This window comes from Anneissia japonica, unplaced genomic scaffold (genome assembly GCF_011630105.1).
Source record: "Anneissia japonica isolate Jap-2015-1 unplaced genomic scaffold, ASM1163010v1 scaffold3334_len1275209_cov185, whole genome shotgun sequence".
Taxonomy (NCBI): Eukaryota; Metazoa; Echinodermata; class Crinoidea; order Comatulida; family Comatulidae; genus Anneissia; species Anneissia japonica.
The window spans coordinates 291,124-315,635 of record NW_022738561.1 but is presented as its reverse complement, the minus strand read 5'-3'; the positions used below and the strand labels follow the sequence as shown (position 1 = coordinate 315,635).

General features: G+C 32.8%; 1 protein-coding gene across 7 annotated transcripts in view; it reads right to left on the bottom strand.

Annotated features, from left to right (window-relative positions):
* Positions 1-2,008: 2,008 nt before the first annotated feature.
* The window catches only part of LOC117117611 (diacylglycerol kinase delta-like), a 99,686-nt gene continuing 77,182 nt past the window's right edge, over positions 2,009-24,512 (bottom strand). For 2 of the 7 annotated variants that reach the window (XM_033261969.1, XM_033261974.1), the window contains exons 10-29: positions 22,525-22,633; positions 21,151-21,290; positions 20,613-20,777; positions 19,677-19,773; positions 18,307-18,568; positions 17,561-17,788; positions 16,286-16,429; positions 13,285-13,341; positions 12,893-13,007; positions 10,293-10,355; positions 9,000-9,110; positions 8,454-8,658; positions 7,663-7,911; positions 7,115-7,233; positions 6,420-6,531; positions 5,678-5,773; positions 5,018-5,128; positions 4,768-4,873; positions 4,404-4,543; positions 2,009-3,396 (exon numbers count right to left, since the gene is read on the bottom strand). In XM_033261969.1, the coding sequence (XP_033117860.1) occupies positions 3,259-3,396; positions 4,404-4,543; positions 4,768-4,873; positions 5,018-5,128; positions 5,678-5,773; positions 6,420-6,531; positions 7,115-7,233; positions 7,663-7,911; positions 8,454-8,658; positions 9,000-9,110; positions 10,293-10,355; positions 12,893-13,007; positions 13,285-13,341; positions 16,286-16,429; positions 17,561-17,788; positions 18,307-18,568; positions 19,677-19,773; positions 20,613-20,777; positions 21,151-21,290; positions 22,525-22,633 (2,767 nt within the window). In that variant the 3' untranslated portion in view covers positions 2,009-3,258. The remainder of the gene's footprint in view (positions 3,397-4,403; positions 4,544-4,767; positions 4,874-5,017; positions 5,129-5,677; positions 5,774-6,419; positions 6,532-7,114; positions 7,234-7,662; positions 7,912-8,453; positions 8,659-8,999; positions 9,111-10,292; positions 10,356-12,892; positions 13,008-13,284; positions 13,342-16,285; positions 16,430-17,560; positions 17,789-18,306; positions 18,569-19,676; positions 19,774-20,612; positions 20,778-21,150; positions 21,291-22,524; positions 22,634-24,512) is intronic. The other 5 variants (XM_033261970.1, XM_033261971.1, XM_033261972.1 and 2 more) reach the window with 5 other exon arrangements.

Sequence of the window (24,512 nt, the reverse complement as noted above, 5' to 3'; positions counted from 1 at the left end):
CACATTTATCAACATTAGATACATGTTGCCAACTTCACAAAGAGTATGAAATCTGGATTTCTATACAGAGTTTACAATTTTATTCGACTTGTTTTAGACACAAGGCCAAGGATATGCCAACAGGTATATCGCTTCACCAGACAAACATACACACAAATATGTTCTAGATAAACTATGTTTCATTATATGCCCAATTAACTAACTACTTGCAGTACTACAACAGTATTGTCTTCCTATGGATTTTAAAAAGAGCAAAAAGTGGAAAAAGGAAGGTGGAAATCAAGGGTGGGGAACAGGACATTGAAACCTATGATGGAGAACAAATGGGGAGTAACTGGGGGATGGGTACAGGGAGTAGAAACAGGATTTGGACTGTAGGCGGTTTTACCCATTCCCACATCATCCTTCCCCATTTTACCCTTTCCAACATCACCCTACCTCTTGTCACCCTTATGGATTAACCACTGGACATTAAGCCATGTATAGTTTTTTTCCAATTAGGTATCATTTCCTATATATTATAGAACATACAACATTTACTGGCACATAACATATATATCTTCATACATCGGTATATTTTGCAAAGACAAGACAAACCAGTCACTCCTCTCAAAAAAGATACTTAGTTATTGATACAGGGTTAAACAGTAAAGTTATAAAATGGTAAAAGAATCATTGAAATCTTTTATAAAGTTCCAACAGTTTAGACAAAAGCTGTTTAAAGAATAGTATTTGAGAAATTAGCCTCCAAAGTTTATGATTTCAGACATTTCTCAGCCAGAGACCTTCACCAAATTGTAAAAAATGTTGTTTTACAACGAAAATGGGAAAAATGACAACACAACATGATGTATAGATATGTAAAGGTTAATTAGTGCTATAAAACAGATTTAAAAAATGCTGACATTCCAGCATGGTTTGGCCACTATTTGTGAGTTGTGACTAGTTTGGCCTGTCTTCGCCACATATATTAAGAGTCTGACCTCCGATTTACAGCACTCCAAATTACAACCAATTCTTTTATTGGTGCAATGGCAACATTTTGAAGATACACAATTATATGTACAGTATACATAAACTATGAGGCACATTATGTACTATTACTTGCTTTTACCTACCTACCCAGTCCATAACATGAAGTTGGCAACATTTATTGTACAATTTGCATATACAGATAGCAACTAAAGCTATTTAAAGGCCTGTCGTATTCAACAACCAAGAACGTTTCTTTGACTGTTTTTGAAATGCTAGTACTATTCTCTAGACATTTATATTAACACAGTTCTTCTAGGCATAGTTTATAAGAATGCATTTCTTGAAACGAATGATCTTTGTCTAGGCATTTTCTTCAATCCAATTCAGCTTTGAACAATGGTGCATAGATGTCTAAACTACAAAGTTTAAGTTACAAATTTCGTCACATCATATAAAAGTGGTTTCATTTTTTTTAAAATGTAATATTTTACTCATTCAGATATAAACTAATGAATATTCATAGATAATCTATATTCATCAGCTATGAATATTCATTAAACAATGCAAGTATATTATTAGACACACATACATTTAGAACACATCATTTTAACCAAAATTATAAATTATGATTTTATAGTCAAGTTTCAATTTTCCACCAGTCATCTCATTATAAATATCAAATTGAATACATTTTGTAGAGGTCTTCTAATCAAGAAAAAAAAAAAAATGAAACGAGAAAAAGCATTCAAAAAGTTTCTTTAGACGACTTATTATTGCACTCTTTGTTGCTTCGTAAAAAAAAAAGAGTCTGGACTCAGAGTACAAAAGGTGCATTGCCAATCACCTTGAAAGCCATTCAGTAAAAATCATAAACTTACACACAACTAACTATTATTAACTAACATGGAGAAACAAGATCAGTCAACAGTTTTTTTTTCAATATACGTCTTTCAACAGAAGAAATATTTACAAACAAAATCTACATCAATTGTAACAAACTAAGCTAAATATTTAGTGGGGCAGATGTTTTCCATCTCTTTGGATGTGTGAAGTGGAGATGTGTGGATGAGTAGAGTGCGGATGTATGTGGAGATAATTTGAGATGGGGATGTCTGGGTGAGAGTATCTGGGAAGCAGATGTCTAGGATGGGGTGTGTAAGGTAAGCCTGGTGTGGGTGGGAATGTCTGGGTTGAGCAAGTGCACACCCATGACCACAGCTCCATATGCCTATGGTGCTTGATTTAAACTAACATGACATAGTTTCTCAGTTTCTGATAGAGGGCAGTCTATTACACAACAAAAATATGTGCAGTTGTAGGTGCAGCATTTTGATATCGCAAAGCAAAGCCTTAGAATTGCACATAGAAAAAAATTAATCCATGGAAAAACTTCTAAATTTGTTCCCAAAATACTTTCCACTCCTCTCAAAATTACATTTTTATTACCCCAATATGTATAGTTTTTTCATTCTCTCAGATTTTTTTTTTCTTCTTCCTCATTCCATTAAAGTTCTACACCTCCTCGCTATCAAAGTACTATCTTCTGATTTCATATAAAAGTTTATGTAGTGTATGCACACAACTAAAAGATTATTGATCCCATAAGTTTACAATTATAGAAATATAAAATTCATAATTTAAGAAATATAGTTTAATTATTATATTAATATATTATTTCAAATAATTTTCAAGGATAATTAAATCAATATTTCCTGTGTTCGACCTGATTGTTTTATTTGTGAATCTGATGTATCTGATTGGTCAAGTTGAATGGAATCCCACATATCTGATTGGTCGAGTTAATTGTCACATGTTATAGTTAACAAGTCCCTGAAATGTATTACTGTATAAATTTTCATTTCATGAAAAAATATATGAACCATTAGATATAATAATTATTGTTTAAATAAATAATAAATATAGTGATATTCATTTTTCATAGTAAATGAAAAAAAAACATTATATTAAAAAAAATAAATTATTAACATATTATGATTGCACAAAGCATATAAACTTATAAAAATTAACCACAACCAGAAAAATATCTGTATTCTATATTTAAGTTTCTATCAACACCAAATATAACAATTAAAAAGTTCCAAATGAATATATATACAAGATACATGTTCTGCTTTTACCTTTCCACATGACATTTTGAACTTGGAAAAGTTAACTTCAATCCCAGGCTTTGTCCAGTTTATCCATAACCATTTTGTCTGCTCTGCAATGTCATTGTTTTGGTACTTCTCAGAAGTAAAATTTTAATGATGCTCAATGATTCGTTTAATGTGAAGGTGGTTGAGTTGTTGAGCTGGTCCCTGCTGCTTGGTGAAATGTATTCTGGTCCAAATGTTTTGTATTCATGTCCTTAATTGCCTGTAGTATTCTTTTGATATGTCCGACTTTACTCACACCAAGATCCTGCATATGAATTGAAAAAAAAATTACAAATTAGAAGATCTAAAACTAAACCATAACAATCATTGTTAATTTCCTACACCAAGGGGTTTATGTATTCACCGCTGTTTGTCTGTCAGCAAAATCTACGGAATGGATCATCATAAAATTTAATGGAATGGTACTTAATAATTTAAGAGATGATTAACTTTTGGAAAGAAAAAGTCAAATGAAAAGGTGAAGGTCACTGAAATTTGATTTGTTTCAAAGAACTTACCAATGAGCATAAAAGAAAATAAAGGAAGTGCCTATACACGACCTGCGTATTGTTCGGTATTTTAACAAAGGGTGGAGGTATGCGCTCTATAGAGAGACTGCTCTAGTTTATACTGTGTAGGTGGTTGAGTCAGTAGCTGTAGTTTAGACACTCCACATAAGGACTGGAGGTTTATCAAATCCCAATTTGCTAATGTTCTAATAGTGCACGGCACATTTATCTAAGCTCTCTTTCTCTCCACCACTACCGCCGCCGCGACTGCTACCACTACCACCACCACCAAAGAAATGGTACGTTGTACAGTTAAAAGGTAATGATAAAACACCCTCTGCCTTAACCCTTTCCAGTTGTATGGCGTCGCGACGACGCGCTCTTTGACCATACTTTATAGCGAGGGGCGTCGTACGTACGCCCTGTATAGCCTTCATAATAATTATTTTATAGCTAGGCTACCCTCTATAGGATTTTTGAGTGTGATGTAGGAGTATTTCTGTAGAGGGCCTCCTGTATTTAGACCAAATAAAATGCCTTCGCCCAGTAAAAACCCGACATTTAGTGTAGATGATGTAATTTCCCAGCTTTGGTACAGCCTCAGGCAATGGTAATGGGGCAGACTGGAAAGGGTTAATACTCTTCAAAACCTGGGCAAAAATACGCTGCACCTTTCTTTCAGCTTACTTACGATCTCTTTCCTAAAACCATTTTGATGTTATTATCATTACAAACAGGTTCTCACAACATTATTTTTAGTTACCTTTAGATCTCGTCTTTCCAGATGGAGAAGCTCAGCTCCTCGGATGTCATGTCGGATAAAAGCATCCTTGTACTCGGAGAGCGACATACTAGTCAGCCAATTGCCAACCTCCTCAGCACTCCATTGTTGGATGCCTAAATCTGTAAGCAAAATTAACAGATTATAGTATTTTTGTAATTTTAACATTCTTGTCAGAAATCTTAAATTATTTTAACTAGAAGTAAACTTTGTATTGCTATACATATATAACTAGCAATTTTATTAGATATAGGGTGATTATATATTGTTAACTTAAATTTTCAAAATCACATATTGATATAAGAATTTAACAAAAGATACAAGATAAAAATGTCAAAAATCTTACAGGCTGGCAACATTCCAGGTTTGGTGTCCTTATTACGAGAACGATTCTTAAATCTAGCAGGCATACGGAAACGACCTTTTGACCTCTTGGAAATTGATGCTGGGTTCTAACAAGAAAAAATAAACATAAACATTTTATCTTGATAACAGTGGAGAGCTGGTGATATGGTGTTCCAAAATGCTTCAATGGAAGTATTACATTTCTACAAATTTAAGGACTAGTTCTGATGTCAAAGAATTTCCAAATCTACCTCCTCTTCTTGACTTTTAACATGAGGTTCAACTCTGGAGATGTGTCGGAGTTCGTTGTCCACGCAATTCAAAGACTTGTACACGTTGGCGATGCTCTCTTCTTGTAATTGCTGTAAAAATGGAGATTAAGAAATGTACATGGATAAAAAAATATTGTTCAAAATAACAAAAAGTTAATTTTGAATATATAATTATAATTATGTAATTACTCTCAGCATCCTCATTATCAATCATTATCATCATCAATAATAATCATTCTCATCACTTATTTAATGATGTTTTGTTTTCAATGCTTTCCAGTTTTCACCTGTAAATATTTCAATGCATTCTTTTAAACTTTAAAACGGCCTTGTTAAAAAACACCTGCACAGGTGATCAAGCTTTCTGTTTCAAATTAGATATTACTGGTTCCTATGCTGTAAAGCAAAGGAACCTTTGCGGTCATCCATATGTGTCCGTGAAATTCATTGAAAGTTTGTAAACAAGCTAACTTGAATTTTTAAACACCTGTTTTGTTATGAATTGCTGAATACATGTAGTGTTGGTCATGTAATTGTGCTCATAGTAATCATCCTTACCATTTGTCTATGCTCTCAATATGAAGTATTTATCAATTTATACAATATTTGTTATCTTTATTACACTGAAATGTTACTCACCAATGAGTAAGCTTTTCTAGCCAAGAAGATGCTAGTTTCATTGTGCAGCAATTTCACACTATTTACAAGATCAATGACACTTCTTCTACTTGGTCCCTAAATGAAAATGAACAAAATATATTGGTTATCACAGGATTTGTATAATATACTAGATTCACTAATAGAAAGTACCAATTAATCTAGTTATACCTCCACCAAAGGAGGTTATATATTCACCACTGTCTGTCTGTCAGCAAGATTATGCAAAACCTAAAGGCCTGGATCATCATAAAATTTTGTTGAATTGTACACCTCTACATCTAAGAGAGATATGATTAAATGTTGGGAAGAGAAGGTCAAAGGACAAGGTCAAGTACATTCAATTACAAAGGAATTGCCCATCATACACGACCTGCATATTGTTCGGTATTCAGGCACAAGGCAGAGGTACCCACTCTATGGAGCAACTGCTCTAGTTAAATATTGGATTGTGCTGAAATACAATGAATTTAAACAGGGATTTTAGGCGTTTCATCCTACAGGGCGCACACACATATTTATCCGACTAACGTATTAGTATTAAATAACATTTATATTGTTAATAATTATTAACAATGAATAAATATTAATAATAATATTAATAATAATAATAATAATAATAATGATAATATGAATACATAATACATAATAGAAAAATAATTTTAAAAAATGACAACAATTTGTAGTAATAATAATTTTCTTTAAAAACCTCTAGATCACTTACCTCTAATAATTTTCCTGATGGGTAGAGTTTGTCGAGTGCTGCTGATGCTGAGTTTACAAACCCCATTAGCTCATCATCAATACTTGCATGACTCATACACAGAACCTGAACACTATATTGAAGCAAAAATGTTCAATTATACTATTAATACATTACAATCAATTGTAATCATTTTCATAATAATCATCGTCCTAGTTGCCAAAATCATTTTGTTTTTTTACCTCTTTTTATCATTGCTTTCATTTTCTTGTACATTAATTTAATATAATATTTATCAAATCTTGATCTTTTGGCAGACTAGGACGTCAATTATAAAAGAGCTTACCAGAATAAAGAATGAGTATTGTTCGCTAAAGGAGCTCTAGTTTGGAGCTTCTGTGAGTTAGGTGCAGCAGACCTCATTTCTGGGCCTCCGAGTGATGGCAAACATAGCAATCATGCTGACTTTTTTGCTTTTTGCTTTTAGTTGGCACTTATTCTTGTTCCTTTTATTCTTCAAATATTTTAAAGTTTAGTCTCTAATTTTTACCAGCAACTCATTTCTTTTATATACTTTCTACAATTTTATATGTATCATCTTCTTGATAATTTCTTTGAAATGGAGACAAGAACTATACAGAACTTATTTATTGTTATAAATTATCACCATCATTAGCACATTCTATCAACATGAGTGACCATCATAGGACACTAACCTTCGAATGAGACCAGCTGACATTTCACAGAACTGCTTCACGTTGCCCATCTCAAAGTCCTGCAGCTGCTGCTCCAACCGCTGCTTGTCAGTCCAAGATTTCAATGTACTTTCAAAAACCTGGAAAAAAAAAAAACTTTTTTAAAAATAAAAATCTACTTGTTATAAGAATCTAATGTTTTAAAATGGTATAAGATGCAGTGATGAAATTCATCATGATTGAGTTCCAAACTAGTATATCAAACATTAGTTAATTCATATTTGTGCAACGGCTGTTAGCTTTGCAGATTGCCTGAAGTAAAAACATTTTTTTTCCCAACATTTTATATCTACAGTACTTAGATCTACTAGTTTTACTAGTTTCCAATGGAAAGTATTTTAACAGACACATGATGTGTTCCACAAACGCATGTGTTTGCGTATGTTTTTGTGGGCCCTTAGCAACAATATCCAAGGGGCGGGGCTTAGTGGACGGTCCAATAAAATTTGGTGCTGGAGGCAAAAATGTTCATAGTTGGAGGCAACAAATTTCTGACCCTATGCACTAACCTTATCTCTGACCAGCATATGAGCTCGGTTCTTGTGGATAATCTTCATGTAGCCAGGACTCTGCATCCACGCCTCACCGTCAACTTGGACCGGGACAGGCTCATCGCCAAGGATCGTCACCTTAACAACACGGCATTGAGCTATGCGGTGATGCTGCAAAGTTATGAGTTTGGACACGGCCATCTGCATCCCGCCAAAGACAGCAACTACCTCCAAGATTCGGTCATCAAATGATGGTGCTGCAAATGTCTAATGGGGAAAAAACAGTCTTTTCTTCAGTGATGTCATCACCACCATCATCTTACACCCCTTCATTTTCTATTACTATCATCAAAGAGTAGAGAATTGCAAGAGGTTTGATCTTCCTTATTTTGCATGCATGTAACAAAACGAAAAAAAAAAACAGTACAACCACAAGATAGGAGATGCCTTATTAGAGTTTGAAACTCCAAAATGCATTCTATAGATGCAGCACGCAATCGATATGAATATCTTTTACGTTCTTTGGAAGGGTGGTGCTTCTGGTAGTACTTTTCGAGATAGAATTCCATTTCAAGAAAACCTACACAGTCAGTTCTATACTCTTTGCTATCATCTACACTATCATCATAAATACATGTTTGTCAAATTCACCTGTTAGCTGTACTGTATAATTAATTATTTTCAATGTTGTCTTATCAAGGGCACTTAAGCATTTGATCAGTATTGAGAGACTCAAAGAAGACTTTATGCACAAATTGTTGATGAATTCTAGTAAAATAAATAAGAAATCAAACAAGATAAATATTCACCTCATCCTCTTTACTGCCTCCCCAAAAGTTAGCCCCGCCCATGTAGCTAGGTATGTTGAGGACCACAATGCCTTGCAGGCTGGGTAGAGGAATCCTGTATCCGTCACATTCTAATTGTACCTTTTGCTCCAGGTTACGATATGTCCGATGAAGCAGTTCCTTGCCACCTAGCATCCCATACCACATCATATTTTTGGTTCTACTCCTGAAAATGATATCGAAAGCATAAAGCAGAGTGGATCTGTAGCTTAGTGGTTGATATGTTTGCTCTCAAAATCCCAGGATTCTGGGTTCATACTCAGTAACTGCAGAGTTTTTGTAATAACTAAAACTGCCCTAGTTCAAGTCTCAGCACCATCAAATTGCTTTTCATCAAATGTGTTTTTACTTCATATTTTTTTTAAAGATTTTATAATTTCATAATTTCAACATCAGTTCTCATTTAATCAGGCAAAGCAGTATGTTCTGTTTTACAGACATAGTAAAATCTTGTTGAATATTTTATTGTCTCTAAAAAAATTCCATGAATAGTACGTATTCACTTACTTGCATTTTTCCGGATGCTCTTCTCTCCGGGTGTGGAAATCCAGAGCAATCTTTGCATCAAGGCCAATGCCGAAGTAGTTATTCATTACACATTTCTCGGTATACCCAATTCTGTAAAATACATTGAAATATACATATTTTATACAATACATCATAAGCAGCCTTCGAGATTCTTTTGTTACTGTATAAAAAAAAATTTCTTCCACACTTGGTGGTGTTACTTAGTGTTGTATAGAATTACCGAGTTGCAGAATAAATGGTTGGGGTGGGGGGCTGACGTTATGGTCCTCCCATTTTAGCTGTTGAAATTAGTAATTTCTTTTCTAAGAAAACAGATTTTATAAAAACTTTTTTTAATCATATCAGTGACTAATGGGAGTATTTCTCTATACCATGCAATTTAACTCTTTTAATTCACCATACAGTACCGTATGTCCAAATGCCATTAAAAATTATGTTTAACATTAATTCTCATTGATTCTATAGTATACAAGGAGTATTTGGTTTGTTACACTAAAATTAATGAAAAACACATACAGCACTTTTAAGCTGAATTACAGTTTATATTTCAATATTTATCTTTTGATTTTTATCTTTCTGAAGAATTTAATATTGTATGTATTGTGTTTTGCTTGTAATTAAAGGGCCTCCACTCGACAGTGATTGATTTTACTTTTGGAGTGTCCTGTCTCTGTTTTTTGTACTTTTGTGATTGTTCTTTGCTGTTTCTGTTTATGTACATTTTAATTGTTTGAGACAAATAAATGAAATGAAATGAAACTGGATTAAGACACACATTTTGAAAATTCATCACTGTCATAAGGACACTAATTTTTTTTTCTCCATGGGATTAAGCATTTGTTTGCCACTTACAATTTAATAATATATAATTTAATATTTAATTATACTTATTTGAGTTATAAATAAATAAATTGAGCAAACTAAAAGAGTTTTTAGATTATTGTTATTGTTACTGTTGCATGCACTTGTGTTTAGTCATGCTGAGAGGTAACTTCTATATTCTCATTGTATTTTTCTAATTGTTTTAACAAGATTTTAAAATGTAGACAAAAACTAAGTATAGTATAGTATTGTTTTATTTACACTACATTAAGAAACAGAAGGCCAACATTTGTTGGTCAATTTATTAACATCATCCAACAGATGCTAATCGTGCAACATGCACAAACAAGGAGTAAAGTGTAAATAAAGAATAGAAAATTGCAAATGATACATTCACAAATGATAATAAAAAAGGTACTGGAAAAGAAGGGGTTTTCCTGGGGCACAAACCTGTCTTCTAAGTTCTGGGCAGCAGGGGGGAAAAGTCCAAGGGCAGCATTGCGTAAACCAAACCTAAAGAAAATGAGAAGTAGAGAAACGCAAAAAGATACAAAAGGATGTATATAAAAAAAGTGTGGAAAAATTTATAGAAAAAATATAAGGATAGAGAAGTGGATAAAAAAAAATGTGCTGATTATGAATTAAAATGATAATAAACAATATATGAAATAGGTACATATGGCCTAAAAAAATAGATTGTTTGTTTGCCCTTCTTGTTTTTTAAATGATAAAAAGGTGCGAGTGGAAAAGTTTTCTTTTTTGTTTTTTAAGATTACTCATGAGATAGAATAAAAATAATACACAGTTGAAATTTTGCAATGAATGTACAGTAGGTCCAGAATGGCAATATCTTACATCAGACAACAACTTTAGACAACTTTGTAGGGCATCTGGCAAAAAATAAAGATCAATTCGCTTTCATTTTTTTAAATTTGTAAAGAAAAAAAGCTAAAAAAAAAAAATTTTTTTTTGTTTTTGTTTCGCGGAACCTATTTTTTTTAGTTAGTTAGGGGCAAGTGAGAAGGGCAAACAACTTTTTTTGCCTAATATATGTAAAAATTAAAAAATATTTTATATATGTGAACATAAATACAAGTCTCCCTAAAATCAAAAACCACTACTGGGACCAAGGTTTCCATGACCTCTAATATCTAATTAGAGTGATAAAGATAAAAAACATTTGTTAATATGGGACCACAGAAAAGTGGTCATTAATTGGAAGGGTCTTTAATTGGAGGTCTTTAAATAGAGGGGTGTTTAATTAGATGGAGACCTGTATTCATCATTAATGATGATCTGAGATAAAGTTTATAAATAAAGGTCAAGAAAGTTATTTACATCCAGAGGAAACAGCAAAAGGGAAAAAACCCCTAATTTTTGCTGATTATATGACTTACTTTGAAAATCCCGAAATTGATGACTAGACAAATTAATGCTCTATGCAAAACCATATAGGAATGACATTATTTATGCATTGGCGCATCAAGCGTATATTTTCAAAGCCGATGGAATCTTTGGCGCCTTAAGAAAGGATTTTGGAGGATTCAACGTATTATAGTTGGCACTTGTATTATTCTCAATGGATTCATTTAGAAAAACAGTTTTGCAAAAAGTTCTATGGTTACAGATAAAAAGATACAAAGATACAAGATCCATTTATAAAATGCCATTAAATTTATATTCCGAGGTACATGTGCATTGCAGAACATTACAGTATTATAATAACACTTTATATAATCATTTAAAATTTAATTTAAAACACACACAACAGCTTTTCTTTGAGGAAATGTTTTCTTTCAAGTCCCTGCTAAACACACATTTTTTTTTCCTAAAAAGATTCATTTGTTTTATTATTTCTTTTATTGATCTTTCTTGCAATCATAATTTTTTACATGGTGTGCCTGCAGGTCATCTTTGGGCCACTATCTTGGTCTCAGCCTCTGAGGTCTGTCGCAGGGCAAATGTGAAACCTGCTCTTTTGTTTGTGCCACCTAAGTAGATCAGGGATTGCACCAGAGCACAGGTGGATGGTTGACCCTATGAGACCGTGCACTGCCTTCCACCACACCTTTTTTCTCTTTATTTACATACTTTATTTTAAATCCTCTTTAGTTGATGTAAAGGGTTTGACCGCGACATATATGAGTGCTGTATAACACATTGTGCGAGTATACTCAACTGAGGTTATGCACAGTAATGGAAGATGATGACGAATAGAGGCATTCATGCTATATGCACTATATAAATGTAAATTATTATTATTATCAATGTGTAAATGACTCCTAAGAGCCAACATTAAAATGGGATGAATATTAAAACACAAAAGAATTGGTGTTGAAATGTGACAATGTTAAAATGAAAAGTTGTAATTATTAATGGAAAAAAGTGATACTATGATTTTAGAGGCTACACTGTTTTTCTGTATTCTTAAAATAAATCCAGCTTGTCTTTCCAATTTTGATAATGATGGACTATAATTCAGCGAAGGTTATGTTTAATGAAGACAGTAGAATGTAAACTTGTGCTGATTTCAGGTTGTGCAATAATTACCGCTTTAGAATATTTCTGTTTCTATTTTCCAAATGTATATAAATTATAGACTAGTTCCAGTGGAGGTTATGTTTATTAACAATGACAGATGATAAAATGCCTTATTTACTTGAGAAATCTTTTAATAACTCTTTAAATATTTTCTTAATTTTGACAATGACGGACTGGATTCTATAGAGATTATGTTTAATAGAGATACCAGAAAGTAAATGTACACAGATTGCAGCTTGTGCAAAGAGTTACCACTTTAGAATTCTTTAAATAAATATATGGCCACAATGCATATAATTATGTTAATGATAATGGCATATGAACTGAATTGCAAAGAACTAATATAATAATTTTGAAAATTATGATAATGGCATGTGGACTACATGTGAAAGTTAATATCTGATCATAATGCATTGGAGAGCATTATTTTCTTAATTTTGATGATGACAAACCTGTTTCTGTAAAGGTTACAGTTATGTTTAAATGAAAATGGCAGAAGATAGACTTACACAGATTCCAGGTTGTGGTCCATTAGTGGGGATACAGCTGCACACAGTGCATCAGCGTTTGCTAACAACACTTTGCTGACTAACCCACCACAAAGAGCATTGCTACCAAGGCCTGCTTATACAATAACAATATAAATACATAAAATTAAAAATATGTATACAACACAAATACGAAAAATAATAATTGTTTTATAAATTACAAATCCATTAAGAACACTAATAAAAAACTAACTTTAACAGTGTTAGTTTGTGGTGTGAGTGCTGTTATGTATATTCATATGAAATGTGAATAATGCAACGTAAAACTCATTAAAATGTAAAAACCCTGAAACTCTCTATACTATGATTAGATGATTCATGGTAGATGTATTAATAACTTATTGATGGCTTACTTTTGCTTAGCATTGGATTGCTTCTGCCAAGTGTTGGCCCAAACAGAGTATCAAGACCTGAAAGACAAAAACAAATTCAAATTTATACCTACCAAAACAGAACTAAAGGACAATCTGATTGATACATACAGTACCAAGTACGGTCATACCTACCCAAAAACCAGAAAATAGAGATAATTTTATTGGACATTCAACATATTTTAATATATCTAATATGGCAAGATCTACCTTAGCAAAAGAAACAGTGAGTTTCATTGGTCATAAGCAGTGGCATATCCAAGGGGGGGGGGGCACCCCCCCCCCCAGTCGCTCGCTTGCGGCCCCCCACCCCCAGTCGCTCCCCATTCGAAAACTTCGAAGCAAAAAAAAATTAGGCTAGGCTTATGCTCAAGAAAATGGGTTAATGCTTTCTCAACTTCCCTATATTGACGTTCATCAAAACACCATATTATGTATTTATTCGTCCTTCATTTGACAGCAACTAATAATAAAAATAATAATAATAATCAATATTTATAAAAATGGTCGCTAAAATGGTCGCTGTCACACATAATAAAAGACACACACATAAATTATTCTAAAACTGTTGGTATGATTCGATGCCTCTAAAGGTCTAGCATAGTAATTTTCCTGGTGCATGCAGAATTGTTGATGTAAGCCTATTTAAAATAAAACTATTTATTGTTAAAACAATCCGGTAATTTTAATTAAGGGAAGAAATCGTAATCGACAATAAAAGTTTCGTTTTGTTTATTATGGTATTATCTCACTTCTTAAATACTGCGTTCAAGAGATGTACTTTAACATATCTGTCAGGTTAACGTGTATTCAGGAATCTAAGAAGCAATATTTTTCAGTGGGCATGGCCACCGAAAATAAATTCCACGCCCCCTCATATTTTGGTCGCGCCCCCCCCCCATTTTAATACTGCTAGATACGCCACTGGTCATTAGTAATGTGGTTACACCCACCTAAGATGAAGACTCAATGAATTTTATTTTTATTCAGCATTTTCTAAAATGAAAATCTCCTATTAATACTAATCATTATCATCATAATCACCATCGTCATCATTAGTAGGCCTTACACTAAAATAAATACCTTTATAGAAAGTTAAACAAACACGATCAATTACATACATAAGTAATAATACATGTTACCTTATATATTTTTAAATAATATGAAAAATAATGTTCAACAATAGTAATAGGAACATACAATATGTATATTATAACCATAGTAATGATAAGGAAGCCACTATAAAAATGTCACTATAATATAACACATAAATATAATATTAAAGAAAATAACAAAGCAATAATAATTATGATAATAGAGACATTGATAAAAATTATAATGATAATAATGATGATAATGGTATTAGTAAATGATGATGATTATACCAATACTAACATTTTTTGAAGCAATATTATAATAATAATGAAATCATAAAAAAACTATATATTATTATAATATACACATTAGCCAGTATAAGACAAAGTGGTAAATACTTTATAATAGCAGAATAGCAGACATCACCAGTACAAGAGAAAAAAATTTGTTAGTGTACAACAGCATACAACCATAAAAATGATGATACACTTCCACAATACAACAAATATACTGGATAACAACAATCGTTATCAGTGTGGGAAGGTCACAACAGTATAAAAAAAAAAAAAAAATTAAAAAAAAAATTACACCCGATCGTCCTCCACACAACAAGGTGGAACGTCAAACAGAGGGCGCCACAGGTTCAGGTTTTGAATGTCACCGGCATGCTATTTATAACAAAGTCTATGAGATTGAAAAATGAAATGAAGCACTCGCATTTAAATAATTATTTCTACAAACTTGTGAAAATAGCAGAATAGCAGACATCACCAGTACAAGAGAAAAAAATTTGTTAGTGTACAACAGCATACAACCATAAAAATGATGATACACTTCCACAATACAACAAATATACTGGATAACAACAATCGTTATCAGTGTGGGAAGGTCACAACAGTATAAAAAAAAAAAAAAAAAAAAAAAAATTACACCCGATCGTCCTCCACACAACAAGGTGGAACGTCAAACAGAGGGCGCCACAGGTTCAGGTTTTGAATGTCACCGGCATGCTATTTATAACAAAGTCTATGAGATTGAAAAATGAAATGAAGCACTCGCATTTAAATAATTATTTCTACAAACTTGTGAACCAGAATATTTGGATTAATTATGTAAATGATATGCAAATATTCTGTGAATAAGGTGGGGGTAATGTTACAGAGCATGCAGAGGGCGGAACCAGCATGTATCACTACAGCATCATCTTACATCTGTTTGCTGCCCCCGCCTCCTGTCGCGCAGTTGAGCGATGAGAATCAAAAACAAATGGTAAAATTAGATATATACTTATAATATATTCAGTAAAAAGTTTTTTTTTAGCAGTGAATGCTTATAAGCCTCATTTTATTTTCACTCCAGGAAAAAAAAAACATACTTATACCTATGACCCATAATGGACACAAAAAATAATAAAAGTTAAAAAGAAAGTTACGGGGCCTGACCAAAGTAATGTAGGAGAGAGTGACAATTTAATCATTTTAAATGGGATTTACAGTTGAGGGAAACTTTAAAAATAAAAAAAATAAAATAAAAAACTTTAACAATTAAAACATTCATATTAAATATAAAAAAAAATGTTACAGAGATATATACAGCATAACATCAAGTAAAATAGTTTCAACTTTTAAAAACAAGGTGTTAAAAAACCATTAAGGACTGGAGTGTTAAGGTGAGTTGAGAAACATCATGCTACTACAAAGTTCAAAGGTCACACTGAGGAAAAACAGTTATATATATAACAATCAGGTGATTGTAGCCAATTGGAAGAAGGAAAGACAGACATGTGACGAAATATATAAACCAGGATGCCATTTAATTTAGTAAGGTTGATCACTGACAGTGGGACATGCCGACCAAAAAAAGGCTCCACGGACAACACCGAACTTGCCTGGAAGGAGCTCAAGATTGTCCATGCTTCCAAATCGTTGGGCAATGTTGACGGGGGCGGTAACGGATGTAGCGAAGGTGCTGCCTTGGCTAACGCGTCTCATTGGGCATGATTGCTGATAGGGCTTCAAGGAGAAATCCTTTTCTAAAGAAGAAAGAAACATGCGGTCGAGAGTAAAACCACCAACCCAGACACATTCCTACTTGTAATAATAAAATAATTCTGTACCATTTTAATAAAACCCATATATATTTAGAAAAATTGTAATAGTTTATAAATGACTTTTTAAAAAACATTCTGCTTTAATTAAAGAAACAAAACAAGGCTAATGACATATATGATATAAAGTATTTAGTTAGTTTTAAGGTACTGTTCTGCTATATTTGCCTATTGTATTACAGATACAGGTAGAGTTTTACTACTTCTTTTAATGAGACGATTTTCAATAATGCTTGATCATCTTCTACAATACATAAATGATAAAAAAATACAAAAAATATGTACTACTTATTTATTAAATATTTACAGTACTTGTTTTTACATAATCTCTTCACTCATTAGCTCTGTTGACCTAATATATATGACACTGTTCACAAATCAACTAAAAAAATTAAATCAATTAATCAATCAATCAATCAAACAGCAAATGGATCCATCAAATAATAAATGGATTAACTAATCTAAAAAATTAATTAGACAATACATGAATCCTTCAACTAATTAAGCAGCCTAAAGTTTGGTCTACACTATTAAATTCAATTTGACAAATACCCGATTGAAATCATCACATATGACCAATTCACAAATATTTGTTAAATAGAACTTGATAGTGAGATAGAGCTTAACTAATAATCACTAAATTATTTGTTTTTGGTGCATAGCGGATATTCAATTTTAATCCGATTTTAACCTGGAGGTCGCGGTTTAATTGCCACTATGGACACTTCTAAGTGTCCTTGGTGAATGCACTTTATTCATGTTATCTCTCTTCACCCAGGAGTATCAGTGTGTATCTGGCAGGTTTTAATGTCATTGAACTGATCCATAGGTGCAACGTACTAGAATATACCCCTGAGGCATGTGGAATACTCCCACCGAGGGGATGTGTTCCATAAGTATTTGTTCCTATGACCGTGACAATAATGTGAAGGGCAAACAGAACTTACCACTATGCTGTACATCATACTGACATAATAATAATAAAATAATAATAATATATGAACAAAAATAACCAATGCTATCAATTATCTAAAACATAATTAATGCTTATCTCACCTTTTTTTCGTTCTCGAGCTTTTGACGTATACACAGAAAAGCGTTTCATATGCGTCTCTAACTTGCCTGTTTCCTTATCCTCTTCCAATATTTCCTTTTCAGTGCTTGCATCATCCTTTTCTTTAATATCTTCAAAATGTGATGATGCTGAAGTTGAGGGCAGCATACCATGAACTCTTCGCGTTCTCTCCTCCTGCACTTTAGTCTGTTCATTTTGTTCATCCACAGCTGGTGAGAATTCAAAAGAATGTTTGTGAAAAATCTAAGAACATTATTAATCTGTTTTCTCAAACATAATCTTGTCAAATGCGTTTCTACAAGACCATGATGACGTGCCATGACATTGATGTTGTATGATGGATTGTTTCCGATGATGATCAACTCAAACTACCACCGACGGTCATCAGGCTAGCAATGCGTTAAGCGATTAAACTCACAGCAGTTGCACAGCAGTCACCCAAGGTTCGGCTGACATAGTGTGACAACAATTATCATATTAGTATTATACACACTTTCGGGAAGAGAGATGAAATAGGCAGGGGCAGGCAGGTGTTGCTAGGCAAAACAACGTAACTTAAAATCATATAAGAGTTACATTGTTTTGCTATGGGACGGCAGAGAAAAAATATTTTTTTACTCTTAAAAGTTATGGAAACATGGATGACATTTTCTTCTTTACTTACAATTGGCAATAAATGCTGAATATGAAAGAAAAAACAGAAGCAACTAGCATAGGCCTACTGTACCTTTTTCTGTTTGTTCTATTATTTGTCTGACAGCCTTCTTTAGGCTATTCGCTCTTGACATCAGTGCATCTCTTGGTTTGAACACCTTCGTTGCCGGTCCCTGCATTCTCTCCAGCTTGTCGTTGCCCTCTGCACCCTCCACATCCCCATCATGGCTTGCCTCTACCACCGGGACCGGCATTCCGGGTGGAACTGGGGTTGCCTGGGCCTCTTCGTTTAAAGTTTGAAGCAGTGAGTTCAATTTCAGTTGCAAAGTTGCACACTGTTGGAGTCAGGAAAAAAATAAATCATTTAACAAGATATAGATGGATAGATTATATAATTGAGGTTGGCGTTTAAAGTGCTTTCCTATCAATTCCAAGGTCAATGGTTAAATCCTTAAGCCTCCTAATGAGACAAAACACTGTTTTCCATTAAAATCGCTATGTTATCATTCACTACAATCATTACACTTAGTAGCTGTCCCAGAAAAAAATGGGAAAACTCCCAAATTTGACCAACCAATCAGCACCGATAAAACCTTGTTTGCAATAACCTGTAGCAATTTTATGTAATCCAGACTTTATAGAGAGCAACAGATTAAGATCTTGTACTAGTAACATAAAAAATTTAAAACAAAGCAGATGCAATTACTCTTTGTAGCACTGAATGAACAATGAACTGTTGATGTTACAACATATACAAAGATTTGCCAATGGTGTGTCTGAGATTGATTAGGGACAGGTGCTTTGCAGCAAGTCCGATGATTGATGTCAAGAACAAGACTACATACTTATGTACAATAAATTTATAGTAAAACAAAAAAAAGTATACTAATTAAAAATCAACATGAAAATATTAATACCAATAACTACAGTCATATGAATAAAATAAAAAACAATAACGACAAAAATATATTCCATAAATACAATACAATTATAAGGATTTTCTGTTTTCTTTTTATTTAGACTATCACCTAACCACTATCTGAGTAGATCCTGTGTTGTTATTTTTGATAAAGCTTGGTTATTTTTCAAATAACATAAGGTGATCTAATGACAGCCGACCGCACACAAAATCAGAGTTAATCGTATTGCACGTAACACTATTGAAAACTATGTACTACAGTTTTGTCCAAACATATTATTCAAAAGAGTAGATAGAAAGCTTTTTTCCTTTGTCAAATAGGGTTTGCAGGACAATCGTGGAAACAAAAATTCCCAAATTTTTGTTATTTCTAACAAAAGTTTTTTTTAAACACCATTTAGAGAGTGTTTAAATGTTGACAAAAAAAATGCAGGGCAAAAAGTGTATTGGATTTTAATAGTAATTAATTTAGACAACATACTAGTTGTTGATATTAATTATTAAATTAGTAAATGACCTCTTACCTTGTCCTTCATGGTATCCGTGCCACCGGACTGTGTCCCTGAATCGTAAGATTCTCCAATCTTCTCTAGAAAGTCTTTTACTGTCTTGCATAATACTCTGACGAAGAAATAAAAAGAACATCACTGTCGCATAAGATAAATGATTATTGAGGCGAGATAGAAACCAAGTCAGTTATATCTCTTTCATTGATCTCTTGGGCCCCTACTTGGTATTTATCAAATCTCTTTATACTATAAAAAAAAAAATTGTATTCACTTATAATGTCCATTTCAGGTGAATACCCTGAATTGAATCAAGTATGGGAAAATTCTTTGAAACTAGAATAATAATTTTATAATGTATTCTTTTGATATTGCATTTTTTTTAGCCTGAATGAACTCAAGAATGGGAAATTTCTTTGAAACCTAACTGAATACAAAATGAATAATTTTTAAAGTATTCTTTTGTTGCATTTTCATTAATGTTTTATCAATTTTACTTTTTAAATTTGCATTCTATATTGTAAGCACTATTAAAATTTGACAAAAAAATTGTTGTATGCCCTTATATAGTCATGATGTGTCTATATATGGTGATGTCATCATGACCATATTTAGGCATATCACATGGTTCTTTGATAGTCTGCACAGGGCTTTAGTCTATAATTTTATCAATTGAACTGGAGCTTAGATCAATTGTGTTGGGCTTTCCCTATGTATACTCTTCCCTAGTTATTTCATCCATTGTACGTTTGTTTCACTTGTGTCAAATTGATATTAAATGAACTATAATCATCGATGACAGAATTCTCAATTTAAAACCAATAAATAACCAGAACCCTGTGGGTGTGTACGCTTCTTTGTAGGCAAAAAAAAAAAAAATGCAAATTTGGGAATTGCGTTAATAAATGATAATTAAAAATAATAAAATTAATAAATACAATAAATAATATTTACTTTGCAGATGAGATCACTTCGGAATTCTTCTCCGATTGTAGAATTTTTGCGAGGTGGAGTGCCACCGAGTCTTCATACGCTGTCATGTTCTCTGTCCTCTCATTTTGTTCCTCTACGTTTTCATTTGCTACCGAGTTATCGGTTTCATTCACCCATATGCTCCATCTAAGATATAATTAAAAACATGATAGTGATAACAATGTCAAAAAATATCATGTAGAACAATTTGCCCACAGAAATTTAAAAATCATGTTCCATTAAAATTATGAAAAAAATCCCATGACACATAATTTGTACTTTAATTTTGCTTTTTTTCTCTTATATTAGTAAGTGCCATGAACCTTATATGAATATTGCATTAGTTAATATTAACAAAAAAAGAATGACAAAGATGATAATAATAATAAAAAATTGATAAAAGTAACAATAATTGCTATTGGATGACAAATTCAGTTATTAACTTAAAATCCATTAACAATAACAACAGCAGCGAACAACAGCAATAACAGTAAAAAAAATAAATAATAGTGTTTAGTACCTGTCCAACATTTTGGTACCTGAGTGCTCAAGTTTCTCCAACATCGCTGGTAAAAGAGTGTCATCATCACAGTTGGTACCCCAACCAAGGACACGAGCCAGATCATTCCCTGTACCCAGAGGTAGAACGCCAATTTGGCACTGGAGGAGGAACAGAATACCACATGCCATCAGTGGTACATTAATGAACAAAAAGGCAAGACTTTTTTTATACCTTGTTTACCCACCGACTGCAAATATTGATGATTTCGAATGAAAATAAAATATTATTTTTGGCCATTTAGCGCACCCGCCACCACGAAAAAATTGGAAATTTCAGAAAAAAAAAAGTTTTTCTTTTATTACTCCCTCCGCTGCCTTGAAATCTCCAAAGATAAGATATGTATATTTCTTCCTAATTATTTAAATTTGAAGCATTTAACCATCTTATTTTACATTCAATAATAAAATTTTATTTCTATTTTCTCCTCCGTCTGGATGATTTTGGCAAAAATATTTGCTAAACAAGAAAACAAAATATTTATTTTTTTTATTCTCATTCCGCCCTCCTCCGATAATCTTTAAAAAATTAAGTACGCAAAACAAGGGGAAAAAAAGTCTTGCCTAATCTAATTTGTATTTTATGATATAGAAAAACACTTTGTCCAGATCAGGATCAGGGAATGAGGGCAATCTCTTCAGGCAATTTAGAAATTTGAAGGGGGTTGGATTTCAGAGTTTCATATTCAGAAACAATTTACATAGAATTTTTTTTCTCCTCCACCATGGAGTGTGTTAATATCCCCAATTTAAACAATATATATTTTCTATAATTTACTCTAATGAACTAGAGAAGGATATGGTGAGATAAACAGCTAAAGTAATAAGTGAACTTGGTGTATCCATTCATTTTCATTTTGTTTACAATGGCAAAATCTTACAACTGACAATCAGTCAATCAATCTATCAATTAATCAAATACAATCCAATCCTCAATTCATCCATCTTACAATGCTCATTAATCAATAAATTTCTTGAGAAAAACAACTGATTAAAGTGGCATCCAAAGAAGTTGACATCAAAACAACATCTAAAGCCTGTATTAATCCAATCACCCTGATCAAAATATAAACATACTGTGCTATCCTTTCTTGATTGGCTGTAAGATAGTGATCTTTAATATCTATATATCGCTTATTGTTAAATGTACAGTGTGCAAAGTAAATCCCCCTTTAAAATACATTATCAGAGTCGGCCCGATGTGAAGGAGCATTTATGTCTTTATTACGCGTGATTACGCATGCACGTGCTCTAAGTGAGTGCTATTCAATTACCGATAATGAATCCATCAGCACGCACGATGTGTGCTGTTGACTCGATAAGTAAAGATTCTCACCTGTTTGTGGAGGTCCATCTTGTCAATCTGTGTTAGCACCCAACCAACACTGCCGTCACCGCCACATACTAAGATTCGGAATGTGTCAAACTTTTTGAATAGACGAAGCCTGAGATAAAAAAAAAGTGGAGTGAAATTGAATAGCTGATGGTTAAGATACGCACCTTCCAATCAAAGGGTCATGGGTTCAATCCCGTCGGTGTAGCAGGAATTTTTTTCTCACAACCAAAACAACTCCACTCGCTAAGCCTCGTATTGCGATTTAGTTTGTGTGAAGCGTCGCGTGTGTATGTTTGTCTTGTGAAAGGGATTTTCAATTACAAGTACGATAGTGATATTATTCGCTATTGACAAATCCTTGGTGCATGTGTTGTGTGCCTATAATAAATACAATAAAAAATAAAATAAAATAAAAATACATAAAACAACAGGATTGAAATATACATTTCATTCTGAGACTAGCCAAGAATCTAGATCAAGAAACTAGTTAACAATAGAAAGGTTCTGTGACTCAGTTTAGTGATTCTCATCAGACATATCGTGAGTATTTAATGTACACACTAACGCAGAATACCATTAAAATGTCAGAGAATTTTGTTCTGTAATCTTTGGAAGAATTTCCTCAAATGGTTGATGGACGACGGAAACTGGTCAATGATCGTACAGAATTTAACATATATGAACCATTAACTAATGTCACATTCACAAGAACGATTGCATTTATTCTGATGAACGTCAGTAACAACACAGAATAATTATGAGTCATGTAATACGCTGCTGTTTCAACACAACGTTTACATTCAATACTCAAATTCAATAGCACAAAAACAGTCTACTAAATAAACATTAAAAAAAAAACATACCTCGACAAGTATGTGAATGGTTTCATTAAAATCTAAATTTTCTGGGAAAGCTAGGGATTTTTTAAATATAATCCTGGAGGATGTTCAATAATCTTGAGGGGTGTTACACTTAATTCCAAAGAATAATTGTTAATCCCACATATGTAGACAAATTTGAGCTTTATGCCAGAATCAGTTACTCTTTATCCACACTTTCTAGGAATTTTAATACAAGATCAATCATTTTCTTGGTTAAAGGTTTGTGTATTTAATTTTCCTGACTTAACAATACACAGTCTACAACAGGATGACTTTCGGTATTGGATTTAATTAGTTTTTGCAAAAGTTGTAATGAATTCATATTCTTAACTCTTTTTTTTTTAATATTGAGAAAAAAATGTTTTTTTTTGTTTTTTGGTTGGTATATTTACAGTGTTCAAACCACAAAAGCCAATGTTGAATGTAAGAGACAAAAATTAATTAATTAGCATTAAAAGTCCAAATATAAAAAGACATAAAATATACAACATCCAGGGAAACAAATACGAATTAACAAAAATAAACAAATGAACATAAGCAATTCCTGAGTTCAACAGGACATTTTATAGTTACCAGTATTTTGTCTAACCTAACAAAACTGAGTATAGCACAGTGCTTGTGATTTGAGGCGAGTGATTGCTCTCGCACGCCATCACTCACCTAAATTCCTCTTCAGGGGAGTGAAAAAAAGATCTCCTTGGGTTTGAAAATCACTCCCCTTAAATCTAGTAAAAACCCCAAATACTGTGGCAATGCTTTTTTCTAGGATTTATTTTGTGTTGCTATGAACCGTCTAACACCACTTTGATGACTGCAGTAGTACTGTATTTATTGTATGTGTATACGAACTATTCCACAAAAGCTTAAATTTTCCCTCCTCCCTCAAATAATCACTTGCCTAAACAAAAATAGGTGTGCGTTTTTTAGCTCACATGCCATTTTCAAATAAGTCCTGAGAACTTCTTGAGAGCAGATTAGCTTAGTTGGCTAAGTGGTAGCCACTGAGTATGTTCTGAACCGTGGGTGCGAGCTTTGGATACCTTTGACCCCAGTTCCACCTACTGCTCTCTGTTTAAGTTGGAAGGCTGAGATGCAAGTTTCAATAGC